This window comes from Polypterus senegalus, chromosome 13 (assembly GCF_016835505.1).
Source record: "Polypterus senegalus isolate Bchr_013 chromosome 13, ASM1683550v1, whole genome shotgun sequence".
Lineage (NCBI taxonomy): Eukaryota > Metazoa > Chordata > Cladistia > Polypteriformes > Polypteridae > Polypterus > Polypterus senegalus.
In genome coordinates this window covers 155,637,573-155,655,371 of record NC_053166.1, presented here as the reverse complement: position 1 = coordinate 155,655,371, position 17,799 = coordinate 155,637,573, and the positions used below count along the sequence as shown (strand labels likewise).

The window sequence follows — 17,799 nt, the reverse complement described above, 5'->3', positions numbered from 1 at the left end:
AAATAATAAAACCATCATTTAAAAACTGCATTTTGTGTTTACTTGTGTTATATTTGACTAATGGTTAAATGTGTTTGATGATCAGAAACATTTTGTGTGACAAACATGCAAAAGAATAAGAAATCAGGAAGGGGCAAATAGTTTTTCACACCACTGTGTGTGTGTGTGTATATATATATATATATATATATATATATATATATATATATATATATATATATATATATATATATATATATATATATATATATATATATATATATATATAGATATATAGATATATAGATATATAGATATATAGATATCTCTATCTAGATATAGATATATATATATATATATATATATATATATATATATATATACATAGATATATGTATAGATATATAGCCAATAAAATAGTGAATGTAGCTGTTTAAGATTGAAATAAGCAATCGAGGGTGGGGAACCTTAACAAGCGAGACCACTAAAATGAAGCATGAAAATGTCACTTAAGCAATAAGGGTTTCATCAGTAATAATTGTTTTCTCATTAAGAAACAGGGTTGCAACAAAAACCTGCAGCCACAGCGGCTCTCCAGGACCGACTGACATTGCCCACCCCTGATCTAAAAGAAAGTCATGGAGTTGTGTAGCAACCGCACGTTCCATCACCATAGTCAAGAAAGGGAGATCAGAGATAGGCCTGTAACTGGAGAGGGAAGGATTTTTAAGGATTTTGGTAACTGCAGCAGTTTTGAGGGCAGTACGGACAGAACCTGAAACGAAACCTGCATTTACCAATGAGGCAACAGGAATACTAATTATGGATGAGCATGTCTTAAGCAGAGAAATGGGGGGCAGGATCAAGCAGACAGTAGGAGGAATTAGACCTTTTAATAAGTTCAGAGATGGCGAGAGAGTCCACAAGCGAAACAAGGGAGTCTTGACGATGGAGATGGCAGATCAGTATGAGTGAGCAATTGAGGTGTGGAGGGGAAACTGATCAATTTGATCAATTTTGGTAAGAAAGCCTGACACCATTCAGCCATATTGTGGCATGCTAGACTAGGAGGGGGTTGGATGAGTTTATTAACAGTCCTAAAAAGAGTTCTAGGCCCAGACTTACGAGAGAGGATTAATAGTTGGAGCGAGCCGTGTTAAGGGCACCCCTATATTGAAGTACCGTATATACTCATGTATAAGTCGGGTCAATCATAAAATCAGACCCTGACTTACACGCCCGTTCAAAAATGCGACACTTTTTTTAAATTTTTTTTATACACATCTTCTTGCCTCCTCCAATCTCACATCAGTTTCTCAGACACATCGAATGTTGTTGCAGCAGCGCAGTTACCAATTTCTTTCGCCACTTCAACGATGTTTAATTCATAGCCAGCTTCATACTTTCTTCTAATCGTAGATAAGGGATGCTCTTACGTTTAAGGTGTATGAGGGTGTGAGATACAAAAAACACAAATCGGTGCAAACGTTATCATCCACACACAAAAGGCCGTGTGCTCCATGGTTGCTCTCTCAGGTGGGCGCCATTAGCATATCATAATCAGTCAGTCAGCAATTGTGCAACCCGCTATATCCTAACACAGAGTTACGGGGGTCTGCTGGAGCCAATCCCAGCCAACACAAGGCGCAAGGCAGGAACAAAGCCCAGGCAAGGCGCGCGCACACACACACACACACACACACACTTAGGACAATTAAGGCCTTGTTCACAGGGGCGTTAAGTTTTTGGATAAACGAACTTGCTCTGAACGTCCTAGACGTTTATGTTGCATTTTGTGGTGGCGATCGATTGACTTCTGCACCGGCGTTCGTTTGTCTCTGTCTAACGCCAGCCTGCAGCCCAAATTGTAGTTTGTGTGTTAACCTGTGGAGGCAGTGTCGGGAACTGGATATGAAAGCCCTTGTCGTTTTATTTGAGGTGCCTCCTTTCAATATGGACCATTTTGCTATGTTAGATATTAATCTTCTTGTTTTAAAAATACTCGTAATACGGCGACGTAGGGAGAGAAAAATCGCCGCTACTGGGTTCATCCTCTGACTGCACAACGTCGGGTTAAAGGAAGTTTTTTTGTGCTTTATGAAGAAATGCGAAAATTTCCGCGCAAGTTTTTTAACTACAGTCGGATGTCGGTTTCCACTTTTGATTGTCTGCTGCAGCTGGTGCAATGCCACATTGCACGCCAATCAACCAATATGCGACTTGGTGTTATCCCCGAAGAGAGACTACTTGTCACTTTGAGGTAAGGAAACAGTAGTCGAGTGTGCGCTTACACCGGTGTTATGCACTGAAATGCCCCCCCGCCATGGATTGCCCCCCTACATAATCATTATCAAATATTATATTAGAACATAAATTAATAGGTTCATGGTTTACAAATTACATGAGACAATAAAATAAAATAAGCAATATGAAAATATATATGTTGTATATGAAAACATAAAAATATCCGGTCCTCCGAAGCATAAAATAAACGCGCAGAAAACGAACTAGAAGCGGTTTCCTTGCGTTCGTTGGGTTTTGAACGGCAAGAAAAGCTGCATGCAACGCTTTTTGATGCGTATAAACGCGCTGCCGGACAAGCGCCGTCACCAAAGCCCGTGTGAACACTCTCATTGACTCCTACGTAGAATACACTCGCGCTTGATCCGCGCTCACCGGACGTTACGAACGCAAAAATAACGCTCGATTTTAACGCCCATGTGAACAAGGCCTTAGAATCACCAATGCACCTAGCCTGCATGAAAACCGGAGCACCCGGAGGAAACTCACGCAGACACGGGGAGAACATGCAAACTCCACGCAGGGAGGACTCTGGAAGCGAACCCACAGGTCTCCTTACTGCGAGACAGCAGCGCTACCACTGCGCCACCGTGCCGCCCCATATCATAATCCCTTGTACCAATAGCGTGAGTTTTCCGCATTCGACTTATATGACAGACATTTATAAAATACCAGAAATTTTACTGTAAAAGCAAGTCCCGACATATCCGTGGGAGAACTTATCCGCAAGTATATACGTTGTGTGCTCCGTGTAAAGCTGTGAGTGAACTAGGAGGCCTGTTTTCTTAGAAAGCCGCTCAAGATGCCAGCTAGTGGCTTTCATATTTGTCCCACATCCTAGTACTGCAATGGTGACAACTTGTTGAGTCGTCAACGAGTTCAGGTTGTTCTGAGGGAGACATTGGGCTAACTAACTATTACGGTAAGTGGGTGTGCCAGTTAGAGTGGAAATACTGTGAGTGGACAACTTTGAAAGGTGATCATCTGGTGAGCTAGAGCTGGCTTTGGTTCTGTCCTCAGTCATACCACTCGGTAGCTGATGTCTTACTGGCTCCTTGGTACTTGAGAGCATTCATAGAAGTGGAGTGTGGGACTTTCCACCTCTGTGGTCACATTCGTGCTGGCTTGTATCATCCCGAGTCTTTTACTCATTCTATGGCCATCCTCTGATTTTTTTTTTTTTTCATTGCTTATGTTTATTTTTGATTTGTGCCTGAATGCCTTTGGTGAAACAATTTTAGATTGCTGTCTAGCGCTCTTCAATTCATTGCAACTTCTGACTGGCTGTCACTAACTCTTCTTCCCCCAGTGGTATGTCTGTCACACCGACTTCCTGAATAAGTCTCTAGAAGCCGCTTTTATCCAGAGTCACCTGGATGTTGAGACCCAGGAGTTTCTAAACAGAAGCAGAGAGAAGTCCACCTGGCTCCTCACTCAGATGTACCACTCCTTTATCTCCACTGTATTCGGCCCTTTCATGTCCAGGACCAACATCAATGGGTGAGCCATATCTTCACTTTCATTGTTACGAAGTAGGAGGTGTTTGGGTTTGTCTTTTTTTTTCTCCAAATAAGATGCCATGGAGGTTGATGCTTCTTACTGGTTTGTTAGCTGCTGCTTAGTTTTCTACACATAGGTAGCCTAGTGGTGCTGTAATTAGTGCTCGCCGCTCCACAGGCCTTGGTGCAGTGACTAAGCTCAAATTTGAACATCATCTCCGTATCTCATGGGTTTTCTCCAGGAACCCCATTTTCTTTTCGTACACTTTATATTGATTGGCCTGTCGTGAGTGAATGTGGATGTGTGAATCGATAAATTGGCACCCTGTCCAGGCTCGGTTCCTCCTTCATGTCTAATGCTGCTTCCTTTACAAGTTCAGAGAATAAAATGATGGAACGTTTTCATATGCAGAATTTGGCCGAAAATATGTGGACAACCCTCCGAATTACTGAGTTCAGGTGTTTCCACCGCACCTACTGTACGTAAAGGCTATCTCCACTGACAGCCATTGGCGGTAAAATGGGTCATACTGAAGACCACTGTGATATTTTAAATAAGATTTCACCTTTGCCACAAGTCCATATGTGAAATGTCTGCTCTGCTTGATTTGTACTGTAAGTGGCGTTTTTGTGAAGTGGAAGCATCCTGGTGCAGCAACATGGTGGAGTACACCGACTCGTGCTGCTGATTGCTGAAATACGTAAAAATAGTCCATCCTCCAATTTAGAGATCTAAATTGCTTTTGGAAGCAACATCAGCACAAGAACTGTGTGTCGGGAGCTTCAAGAAATGGGGGTCCAAGGCTGAGCAGCTCAACACAAGCCCAAGAGCACAATGTGCAATGCCAAGCATTGGCTGGAGTTGTTTAAAATGCACTGCCATTTGACTTAAGAGCAGGGACAACGTGTTGTCTGGAGTAATGAAGCAGGCTTCACTATCTGGCAGTTTGATAGACAAATCTAGACTTGGCCGATGCTAGGAGGACGCTACCTTCTGGAGTACATATTGCCTACTGTTTGTTAGAGGAGGGGTAATGGCAGGGTTTGGGCTGCTTGATTCCAGTAAAGGGTTAAATTTAATGCTACAGCAGACAAAGAAACTTTTAGACAATTGTGCACTTTCAGCTCTGTGGCAACAGTTTGGGGAAGACCTTTTATTATTGGCTATGTGTACGAAGCCAGGTTTATAAAGACATGGAGCAACTCGAGTGGTCTGCACAGAGCCCAGACCTCCAGCCTACTAAATAAATACCTCTGGGATGAATTGGCATGCTGACTGCAAGCCAAAGCTTCTCATCCAACATCAGAAGATTAGATAGATAAATAGATAGACAATACTTTATTTGTCCCCAGTGGGAAATTTTGTCATTTTAAAGAACCTCTTTAAATAAATAAATACATAAACTGCTCAAAAAAAATTAAAGGACCAATTATGAATCCAAGTATAGCATCAAGTCAATGAAACTTCTGGGCTGTTGATCTGCTCAGTTAAGTAGCAGAGGGGCCTGTTCATCAGTGTCAGCTGCTTTGGTGCACTAGAGGGGCAACAAAGAGACGACCCCCAAAACAGGAATGAATGGTTTAACAGGTGAAGGCGACTGACATTTTTCCCCTCTTCATCTGATTTTTCACTCGTTTTGTGTTTTACTACACAAGCATGAGGCCATACCTGGACCCTACACAGTTGGGTGGCACTGGTAGTCCAACTTCTCCAGGATGGCAGGCACATCAATACATTCAATTCCCAGAAGGTTTGCTGTGTCTCCCACCACAGTCTCAAGGGCATGGAGGAGATTCCAGGAGCCAGGCAGTTCCTCTAGGAAAGCTGCACAGGGCCCCTCGTAAAAATGTCCTTAACCCATTAGCAGGACCCACCAGTATCTGCTCCTCTGGGCAAGGAGGAACAGGATGAGCACTGGCAGAGCCTACAAAATGACCTCCAGCAGGCAGGCCACTGGTGTGAATGTCTCTGACCAAATAATTAGAAACAGACTTCATGAGGGTGGCCTGAGGGCCCGACGTCCTCTAGTGGGCACTGTGGAGCTCGATTGGCATTTACCATAGAATACCAGAATTGGCAGATCCACCACGGGCACCCTGTGCTTTTCACAGATGAGAGCAGGTTCACCCCGAGCACATGTGACAGACGTGAAAGGGTCTGGAGAAGCCGTGGAGAACGTCATGCTGCCTGTGACACCCTTCAGCATGACCAGTTTGGTGGGGTGTCAGTGTGGGTATATCTGGGGAGGCATATCCATGGAGGGATGCACAGACCTCAACGGGCTAGACAACGACACCTTGACTGCCATTAGGTATCGGGATGAAATCCTTGGACCCATCGTCGGACCCTATGCTGGTGCAGTTGGTCCTGGGTTCCTCCTGGTGCACGACAATGCCCAGCCTCCTGTAGCAAGAGTATGCTGGCGGTTCCTGGAAGATGAAGGAATTGATACCATTGAATGTCCCCCACACTCGCCCTGACCTCACTCCATTAGAACACCTCTGGGTGGGACATTGTTTTGATCCATCCGACGCCGCCAGGTTTCACCTCAGACTGTCTAGGAGCTCAGTGATGCCCTGGTTCAGATCTGGGAGGAGATCCCCAGGACACCATCCATCATCTCATTAGGTGCATCCCCCCCCATTATAATAGCTTGTGGGTGTATATACACTCACCTAAAGGATTATTAGGAACACCTGTTCAATTTCTCATTAATGCAATTATCTAATCAACCAATCACATGGCAGTTGCTTCAATGCATTTAGGGGTGTGGTCCTGGTCAAGACAATCTCCTGAACTCCAAACTGAATGTCAGAATGGGAAGGAAAGGCGATTTAAGCAATTTTGAGCGTGGCATGGTTGTTGGTGCCAGACGGGCCGGTCGGAGTATTTCACAATCTGCTCAGTTACTGGGATTTTCACGCACAACCATTTCTAGGGTTTACAAAGAATGGTGTGAAAAGGGAAAAACATCCAGTATGCGGCAGTCCTGTGGGCGAAAATGCCTTGTTGATGCTCGAGGTCAGAGGAGAATGGGCCGACTGATTCAAGCTGATAGAAGAGCAACTTTGACTGAAATAACCACTCGTTACAACCGAGGTATGCAGCAAAGCATTTGTGAAGCCACAACACTCACAACCTTGAGGCGGATGGGCTACAACAGCAGAAGACCCCACCGGGTACCACTCATCTCCACTACAAATAGGAAAAAGAGGCTACAATTTGCACGAGCTCACCAAAATTGGACAGTTGAAGACTGGAAAAATGTTGCCTGGTCTGATGAGTCTCGATTTCTGTTGAGACATTCAAATGGTAGAGTCAGAATTTGGCGTAAACAGAATGAGAACATGGATCCATCATGCCTTGTTACCATTGTGCAGGCTGGTGGTGGTGGTGTAATGGTGTGGGGGATGTTTTCTTGGCACACTTTAGGCCCCTTAGTGCCAATTGGGCATCGTTCAAATGCCACGGGCTACCTGAGCATTGTTTCTGACCATGTCCATCCCTTCATGACCACCATGTACCCATCCTCTAATGGCTACTTCCAGCAGGATAATGCACCATGTCACAAAGCTCGAATCATTTCAAATTGGTTTCTTGAACATGACAATGAGTTCACTGTACTAAAATGGCCCCCACAGTCACCAGATCTCAACCCAATAGAGCATCTTTGGGATGTGGTGGAACGGGAGCTTCGTGCCCTGGATGTGCATCCCACAAATCTCCATCAACTGCAAGATGCTATCCTATCAATATGGGCCAACATTTCTAAAGAATGCTTTCAGCACCTTGTTGAATCAATGCCACGTAGAATTAAGGCAGTTCTGAAGGCGAAAGGGGGTCAAACACCGTATTAGTATGGTGGTCCTAATAATCCTTTAGGTGAGTGTATGTCTCTCTATGGTCTGAACACACACCAGAATGACTAAAAAAGAAGAAAGAAAACTTCTGACTTGACAGTCCCAGTCTCAGTGAGGTACTCTACAGGCATATTGCTGATGGACCCCAAGTTGCATATCTTGACACACTCTCTACTGAATAATTTGTTAGCTGATAGTCCTCCATGTTGGTGTGTGATAGAGATAATGTGCAGCATTGTTCATAATGGCACTTAGTTTTGTTTTGTTTTGTATTCTCCCCTTTGCTACCTCCAGGGTGTCCAGAATGCGTCCCATAACTGAGTTTGCCCATTTAATTAGTGTGTAAATTCAGTGGGCCTCTCTTGTAGTGATGATACTGGCCTAGCACACCACACTGACCATCACAAAACTAGAGAAGACATTAAAGGAACACAGTCTCTTAAGAAAAAAGAGCCTGCTCTGCCCTTTCTTCTATAATTCCTCTGTGTTACAAGAGCAGTCCAACCTGTCATTGATGTGGACCCCCAAGTATTTGTAGGAGTGTGATACCTGAACATCCTCTTCTTGAACAGTGACAGGACACAGAGACTCTTTGGTGCGGTGAAAGTCAACAACCAGTTCCTTAGTTGTGCTGATGTTAAGATGCAGACCATTCTCTTTGCCCCACAAAGCAAACTTCTCCACCTGACCCTATACTTCTGTCTCGTCCCCCTTATCAAAGCACCCCCAGAATCCTCTAAGAATTTCTTCAAGTAATACTTGACCTGGGGTTATATTTGTACTGTAAAGAATACAGAGTAAAGAGAGAAGGATACAGGCCAAGTCCTTCCGGTGCTCCATCCATATCAGAAACACAGTCCTCGAGTCTCACAAACTGCGGCACCTGACCTCCACAAATGCTCTTTTGGCCGAATGGACCTCGATTCACACCGACACTCTCCAAAATCTTGTGGAAAGCCTTCTCAGAAGAATGGAGGCTGTTACAGAGGGGCAAACTCCATCTTGATGGCTGCTATTGGTTTTGAAGTAGGACACCAAACAAGGTCATATATGTGTGAAGGTTGGATGTCCACAAACATTTTTGCCATGTAATGTAAGTGTGGTTACTGTACTGCTGTTTGACTCAAAATAAATCAGCGAGATTTCAGATAATTTCGTACTGCACGTGGCTCATAAACTGCCTTTGAATCACGGCGACATGAGGTCGTTTCATAAGCGTCGCATCATATGACCCCGCATAGAGGCAGACATCATTTTGTCTCTTCAGCTCAAACTTTTCCTTGTAACACTCGGATGCACAAAATGTTGCCTTTTTATTTTATTCTGTGCTGTTGCTGGGTTTTTTTTTGTTTTTTTTATTATTTTAAAAAAATTTATCCAAGCTAACTTACAAAATCAGGATATGGAATTAAGTAATATTTTAGAGTAGGTGCACTTATTACTTTCTATCCCTTTATAACAAGACCTTGCTGGATGATGAAAAGGATTACAATGGCTATCTGTACTTCATCGATTACTCACTTATTGCTACATAACCTTAGTGGCTGGTTTGTGTCAACAACAACTACAATATTTATTTATGTAGCACATTTTCATACAAATGATGTTACTCAAAGTGCTTTACAGGGTGAAGAAAGAGATAAAAGACAAAAATTAAAATTAGGCAATACTAATTAACAGTAAATGTAGCCGCCGGAGTGTAAGGCGAGTTCAAGCACGGGTAAAACGCGTGCTGAAAGAAATCTCTCGGTCCCAGAGTTTGTTTTAAAATTATTTAGTGAAAATTCAAAGCAAATAATCCACACAAGAATAAAGAAAAAAGTTGTTATACCGTAGAATAATATGCAAATTAAAAAAAAAAAGAAAAATACAGTGGTGTGAAAAACTATTTGCCCCCTTCCTGATTTCTTATTCTTTTGCATGTTTGTCACACAAAATGTTTCTGATCATCAAACACATTTAACCATTAGTCAAATATAACACAAGTAAACACGAAATGCAGTTTTTAAATGATGGTTTTTATTATTTAGGGAGAAAAAAAAATCCAAACCTACATGGCCCTGTGTGAAAAAGTAATTGCCCCCTTGTTAAAAGATCACCTAACTGTGGTGTATCACACCTGAGTTCAATTTCCGTAGCCCCCCCAGGCCTGATTACTGCCACACCTGTTTCAATCAAGAAATCACTTCAATAGGAGCTGCCTGACACAGAGAAGTAGACCAAAAGCACCTCAAAAGCTAGACATCATGCCAAGATCCAAAGAAATTCAGGAACAAATGAGAAGAGAAGTAATTGAGATCTATCAGTCTGGTAAAGGTTATAAAGCCATTTCTAAAGCTTTGGGACTCCAGCGAACCACAGTGAGAGCCATTATCCACAAATGGCAAAAACATGAAACAGTGGTGAACCTTCCCAGGAGTGGCTGGCCGACCAAAATTACCCCAAGAGCGCAGAGACGACTCATCCGAGAGGTCACAAAAGACCCCAGGACAATGTCTAAAGAACTGCAGGCCTCACTTGCCTCAATTAAGGTCAGTGTTCACGACTCCACCATAAGAAAGAGACTGGGCAAAAACGGCCTGCATGGCAGATTTCCAAGAGGCAAACCACTGTTAAGCAAAAAGACCATTAGGGCTCGTCTCAATTTTGCTAAGAAACATCTCAATGATTGCCAAGACTTTTGGGAAAATACCTTGTGGACTGATGAGACAAAAGTTGAACTTTTTGGAAGGCAAATGTCCGTTACATCTGGCGTAAAAGGAACACAGCATTTCAGAAAAAGAACATCATACCAACAGTAAAATATGGTGGTGGTAGTGTGATGGTCTGGGGTTGTTTTGCTGCTTCAGCATCTGGAAGGCTTGCTGTGATAGATGGAACCATGAATTCTGCTCTCTACCAAAATATCCTGAAGGAGAATGTCCGGCCATCTGTTCGTCAACTCAAGCTGAAGTGATCTTGGGTGCTGCAACAGGACAATGACCCAAAACACACCAGCAAATCCACCTCTGAATGGCTGAAGAAAAACAAAATGAAGACTTTGGAGTGGCCTAGTCAAAGTCCTGACCTGAATCCAATTGAAAAAAAAGGCGGTTCATGCTAGAAAACCCTCAAATAAAGCTGAATTACAACAATTTTGCAAAGATGAGTGGGCCAAAATTCCTCCAGAGCGCTGTCAAAGACTCATTGCAAGTTATCGCAAACGCTTGATTGCAGTTATTGCTGCTAAGGGTGGCCCAACCAGTTATTAGGTTCAGGGGGCAATTACCTTTTCACACAGGGCCATGTAGGTTTGGATTTTTTTTTCACCCTAAATAATAAAAACCATCATTTAAAAACTGCATTTTGTGTTTACTTGTGTTATATTTGACTAATGGTTAAATGTGTTTGATGATCAGAAACATTTTGTGTGACAAACATGCAAAAGAATAAGAAATCAGGAAGGGGGCAAATAGTTTTTCACACCACTGTATATATTCTCTAAACTTAGCTTTTCTTTTAAAGCTTTAGTTGTTTCTATACTTAAAGATTCGTAACTTCTTCTATACGCTTTAAACGTACGGCACAGCACTTTCAAATAAGTGCTTTGTCTGAAATGTTTCTTGGCACACAAAAACACACGCACAAGGTATGAAAGGCACGGTTTAAAACCATGTGCCCTCTACACCTTACACATGGCAAGGCTGATCGCTAGCTGAGAATAATGTTTAGTCAGAGAAGCTAGAAATAGTTAGAATATACCAATTCTATTCAACTGCTGGGGGTTATAGGAACCTCCCGTAGATTATGCACTATCATTTAGTAAACTATTTATGAATCTTATGTAACTAGAAAATGGCTCTTCAATAAGAACCGATGGCCAGGGAGGACAGAAAAAAAACTAAAAATAAAAATCTGCAGGGGTTCCGAGGCCACAAGACCACCCAGCCCTCATTAGGCATTCTACCTAACATAAATGACCTCAATCAGTCCTCAGTCCTGGTATTCAGGCTTCACATGGAAGAACTTGATGATGATGACGGTCATGTGGACTTCTGGCCTTTAATACATCAATGTAGGGACATCACGGTGCTTTGATCGGGTGGTGGTGGCGCAGATCGTCACCAGAGAAAACCAGGAAAAAGAACCGCAGAGAAAGTCGAGGTTAGTACGGATTTTGGAGCCACCATGAATAATAATGATAATTAATTGAATGTACAGAATATCATGTAGCAATAAGTGACTTAAACATGTAATAGAGCAGGCTGGCCCCACAGCACCCGTAATGTACTGTAAAGTGTTACTATAATTACTTCTGTTCTCCTTTTTTCTAGTTGGAGTACAGTGAGTTGGAAACAACTGAACTGGCAACCCCTATGGTTTTAAGTCCAGTGCCCTAACCGCCACACCACACTGCCACACCACTTCTGACAAAACGCATTAAACAAAGTCTTGGTCTTTGGAAAAACCCGATAGCTGCCCATTTGATTTCCACAACACCAAGATACTTAAAGGCTGTGTCATGTAACCACTTCCCATATAATTCAGTTCAGATAGCTCAAGACCTCTGCATTTCCCAGTTATCGTCATTTGTTCCTCTTTTTCTAGTTAGTACAATTCCTCTCCTTTACGGTTATCTGAGAACATACACAAGCTCCAGTAGATTCAGACATCATTCAGGCCTTTTAACTTTTTCCACATTTTACATCTTGTAGCCTTTTGCTAAAATTATTTAAGTTACCTTTCCGCACACACACACACACACACACACACACACACACCAATCAACAGTCAATACCCCAAAATGACAAAGCGAAAAGAGAATTTTAGAAATTTTTGTAGATTTGTTAAAATTAAACTGAAATTTCACATTGACGCAAGCAGTCTCTGTTTCTTTTGGTCATCACTGAGATGTTTGTACACCTTGTTTGGAGTCCACTCATGGCCATTTCAGCTTATTTGACCTGATTAAGAAAGGCACCCACTTGTCCATGGAAAGTCCCACAGTGGAGCAAAAAAAAACAAAGCACGAGGTCAAAGGAATTGCCGGTAGAGCTTAGGGACAGGAGTGTGTCGAGGCACAGATCTGGGGAAGGCTGCAAAAAGATGTCTGCAGCATTAAAGGTTCCCAAGAGCACTGTGGCCAGGGCCGGATTTAGATGAAAAGAGGCCCTAGGCTATTCCACTTATGAGGCCCTTTCACCTCCCATTTTTAAGTTTGTTCAAATTGCTAACAATTTGATTGTAGGCCCCTCTTGATCTTGAGGCCCTAGGCTGAAGCCTAGTTAGCCTATAGGAAAATCCGGCCCTGACTGTGGCCTTCATAATGTTTAGATGGAAGGAGTTTTGAACATCCACAACTATTCCTCGAGCTGGTCAGACTGAGCAAAAGAACCTGATGGTCAATCTGGCTGCGTTCTGGAGAGCCTGTATGGAGCTGGGAGAAAACGTAAAACACCCCACCATTGGACTTGAGTGGAGTGGAAATGTGTTCTGTGGAGTGATGAGCCACACTTGGCTATCTGGCAGTCTGGTGGATGCATCTGGGTTTGGCGGATGCCAGGAGGACACTACATTCCTGGGCTACATAATGCCTGCTGTAAAGCTTGGTAGAGGAGTGGTGATGGCAGGGTTTCAGCTAGGCCCCTACAGCAGAGAAAGACATCTTAGACCAGGGGTCTCCAACACATCACTCGCCACCCCTTTCCAAGTACAGTAGCTCCAAGGGTTCATGAATCCTACATAACTTTGAAAACGTGATTAGTCAAATTAGGGGTGGGCGATCTTTCCAAAAAATCATCACGATCCTTTTAACACAAAATCACGATCCACAATCTGAATTGCAATCTATCTTTTCAATGTGGCAGACACTTAATAGAATATCCGGACTCAAACTCCGCAAGACCTAAGTAACACTTTATTTTAAATATCAAGCAAAGTTGAATTCAACTGTTCTCTCGTTTGCTAGCTAAGCAGAGTTAAGGAACACACCCCGAAGCTGGCAAGTGAATGTATCATAGTTCGCGATTTATTTGGGCGAATCCGGTGAAACGTGCAGCGGGCCGAGGGGATGGAGAAAGGGCCCCCTGCGAACTATGACACACAGCGAAATGAGAGAAGTTGCAAAATCAACCAGAATGTTCAAGCAAGTTATAGAAAATAAAACCCGATCTAAATCCGCTAAGTAGTTCTCTCGTGAAAAGCGGACATATAGACGGAGACAGACATTGGATTTTATATATTATATATTAGTAAACCTTTAAAATGATGTGCAGTTAAAGTCTCAACAGCATTCCTGGAGCTTAGTAGAGCCAGATAACTATAAGAATCTTCACCAAGCAGCTCTGAAGATGTCTGCTTTGTTTGGGTCTCCATACCTCGGTGAGTCTGACATGAATGCCATGAAATCAAAGTTCAGAACAAGACTGACAGACAAACATTGAAATGACTCCATGAGAGTGAACCTAAGGGGGCTCCACTCCACCAGACACCTGCCTCTCTTGTTGACTCATCTGACGAACTAAAAAACACATCACACATGCAACTGGACCTGTGAATAAAGTGACACAGTGACATGGAACAAAATGACAAATCAATAAGTCATATCTGGATTTGGAATTGCATTGTTGTGTTTTGACAGCATTCAGGTTTTAATTCAATAGTGTGAGTGAAATACACAAACATACAATACAATGCACTTGCAGGTGAACTAAATATATTTTTTGTGATGTTTTAATGCAAAATTTGAGTTGTGAACACCAACATTTTGTAAACGTTTGGGCAAAACAAGCTTATTTAGTTTGTTTGGGTTGAAATAAGCTATGAGAATAAACCTTAGAAAAACGAGTAGCTCTCGGCCATTTTCATTTTGTAAAAGTAGCTCCATGGGGGGGTAGGTTGGAGACTCCTGTCTTAGGCAATTGTGGGCTTTCAGCTGTGTGGCAACAGTTTATGGAATGGCCCTTTACTGTTTTAGTGTGACTGTGGCCATGTGCACAAAGCCAGGTCCATAAAGACACGGAGATCCTCGAGTGGCCTGCACAGCCACACCCTAGGGATGAATATGGACTTCTGAATGCGAGCCAGGTCTTCACATCCAGTAACATGGATAGATAGAACTTTATTTGTCCCTAGGGTGGAAATCTGGCCTTTTTACAGAAGCGCTTTTAATTAATAAATATGTATGGAGATGGAAGAAACATTTATAAGGACAACCATCACTGCAACACTCCACCGATCTGGGCTTTATCACAAAGTGACCCGACGGTAGCCTCTCCTCAAATAAAGACACACACAAGCTCGCTTGGGGTTTTCAAAAAGACACCTAAAGGACTCTCAGACTGTGAGAATAAAGAACCTTTGGTGTGATGAAATCAAGATTAGCGTCACATCTGAAGGAAGTCGGGCACCGCTTGTCATCTGTGCAATACTATTCCAACAGTGGTAGTGTCATTTGGAAAGTTTGTTGAATTTAAGCGATTTTAGCATAAGGCTGCAACAAATATGAAGGGTTCTGAATACTTTCCAAAATCACTGTAACTATACAAACTCTGAGTTTTAGGTACTCCTCCATATTGTTCCTCGTAAGCTATTCAATAAGGTGCATCACATAAATCAAGTAGTCTAATAGAGCATTAACCGACAAAGTGACACTCTGCTTGCTACAAGCACAGCAGGAAGTGAAGGAAGGTCCTTCAGGCCTGCACACACTTTGGCTGGTGTAGACAGTTGACCGGCAGATGCTTTACTGGTCCTGAAGAGCACATGCCGTCTAGTATGTGCAAAGGGGTGGTTGGCCTTTCATGTTACGATTCTGAGTCTCTGGTTGTCACACTACAAGCACTTCTGTCTATGTGTGCGTCTTGGACGTCCCGTCTATGAGGACACAGTCATTTGGAGGGTTCTGCAGTTTGCTCAGATTGATGTACAAATGTAGAGTTTGCCTTAGAATTAACAATTCTATTCACAATGTAATAAGGTGTGGGTGTGTGGAGATTAAACATGGAGGGAGACAGGACAGTTCAGTGTGGTGTTCCAGTATTACACAACAACATTTCTGACTCGCAGTCCTTGAGACTCACAAACTGCTGTCTGTTGGTCAGGTAGTCCGTGATCCAAGAAATTTGGGTGTATACAGCAGGGGGCATTAGCTCCCTTGTTGGAATGAGTTCTTTTGTAATTGCGGCGTGTTACATAACCAGAATCTATATAGATATGATATTAAAAGGCGATACGGCGGTAAGAAATCACATAGGAGAAATAACTTTGCTTTCTTTAATGGCGGTTTACGCGGCATAACAGTCAAAGGAAGCCATGACAAGACCTTCAGGTGGGGGGGCCCGATGTGTAGAGTCTGCCATTTTCGGAGCTGTGTTGGAAGGATTTTCAGAATCGGATGATGGTATCTCCCATCAGTCCATCGGCTTCAAAGGTGCGCCGGGCAATGTTCCAAGGTTGATGCTCTTTCTTCACATGCAGGCCCCCACTTCGTTGAATCATGCCATTCCAAACAAGGAAAAGGGGATACAAAAATAGTATACAATGCCCATTTTGCAGTTGTCCCTATGTTGTCTTCTAATGCTTGCCTAGCAGGTCTAAATGAGCCAACCCTCTGCCAAATCTGGCTTTGTAATAAGTGTACATGTGAGTAGAAAGAAAAGTAGATTCATAAAATATTTGTACAGAGGACAGTGGCATATTAAACTTCTTTTACGGGGGATGTCAAAGAACATGAACCTAAGGGTGGTGCCGGCTTTACCCAAGTGGGAGCAGGCTCTGTGGAGCATGGAGGTCAGATATGTATATAGAAGGGTGCTGAATATACAGTACACTCTGCTTTCGTTGAAACTTTTGAGCTACACAGAAGTTGTGTATTTTCTTAGAAGAAAAGCTTTGACCCAAGTTTTGAAATTCCCTGGAGTATAAACTAATTCACATACAGCCGCATAACTGCCAGAGGTGATGGGCACATTCATTCCTACAGAGGTGGCACAGGTAGTCCAACTTCTCCAAGATGGCACATCAATACGTGCCATTGTCAGAAGGTTTTCTGTGTGTCTCCCAGCACAGTCTCAAGGGCATGGAGGAGATTCCAGGAGACAGGCTGTTCCTGCAGGAGAGCTTGACAGGGCCCCTCGTAGAAAGTCCTTAACCCATCAGCAGGACCCACTGCTATCTGCTCCTTTGGGCAAGGAGGAACAGGATGGGCACTGCCAGAGTCTACAAAATGACCTCCAGAAGGCAGGCCACTGGTGTGAATGTCTCTGACCAAACAATCAGAAACAGACTTCATGAGGGTGGCCTGAGGGCCCGACGTCCTCTAGTGGGCACTGTGGAGCCTGATTGGCATTTACCATAAAATACCAGAATTGGCAGTTCCACCACTGGCGCCCTGTGCTTTTCACAGATGAGATCAGGTTCACCCTGAGCACATGTGACAGACGTGAAAGGGTCTGGAGAAGCCGTGGAGAACGTTATGCTGCCTGTGACATCGTTCAGCATGACTGGTTTGGTGGTGGGTCAGTGATGGTATATCTGGAGAGGCATATCCATGAGGGGACACACAGACCTCTACGGGCTAGACAACGGCACCTTGACTGCCGTTAGGCATCGGGATGAAATCCTTGGACCCGTTGTCAGAGCCTATGCTGGTGCGGTGGGTCCTGGGTTTCTCCTGGTACACGACAATGCCCAGCCTCATGTGGCGAGAGTATGCAGGCAGTTTCTGGAGGATGAAGGAATTGATACCATTGACTGGCCCCCACACTCGCTCGCCTGACCTCGATCCAATAGAATACCTCTGGGTGTGACATTATGTTCCAGTCCATCTGACGTCGCCAGGTTGCACCTCAGCCAGATCTGGAAGGGGATACCCCAGGACACCATACATCTTCTCATTAGGACGTTGTCAGGCATGCATACAACCACGTGGGGGCCCATAGCCCCATACAAACTACTGAGTACGATTTGGAGTTGCTGTAATAACATTTCGGCAAAATGGACTCGCCAGCCTGCCTGCCGCATCATTTTTTCCACTTTGATTTTCGGGTTGTCTTTGAATTCAGTCCTCTGTAGGTTTAGACTTTTCATTTCCATCAAACAATGTGGCATCCTTTCGTTCCTAACTCATCACCAGTCCGTATCAGTAGAGATAGCCAGCAGGATTTTTTCCAATTGAGAT

The 17,799-nt window shown here is 43.4% G+C and overlaps 1 protein-coding gene across 1 annotated transcript in view; it reads left to right on the top strand.

Annotated features, from left to right (window-relative positions):
- mettl9 (methyltransferase like 9) overlaps positions 1–17,799 on the top strand; it is a 36,868-nt gene that overhangs the window by 12,111 nt on the left and 6,958 nt on the right. The window contains exon 3 of the mRNA XM_039776393.1: positions 3,590–3,780. Coding sequence (XP_039632327.1) covers positions 3,590–3,780 — 191 coding nt within the window. The remainder of the gene's footprint in view (positions 1–3,589; positions 3,781–17,799) is intronic.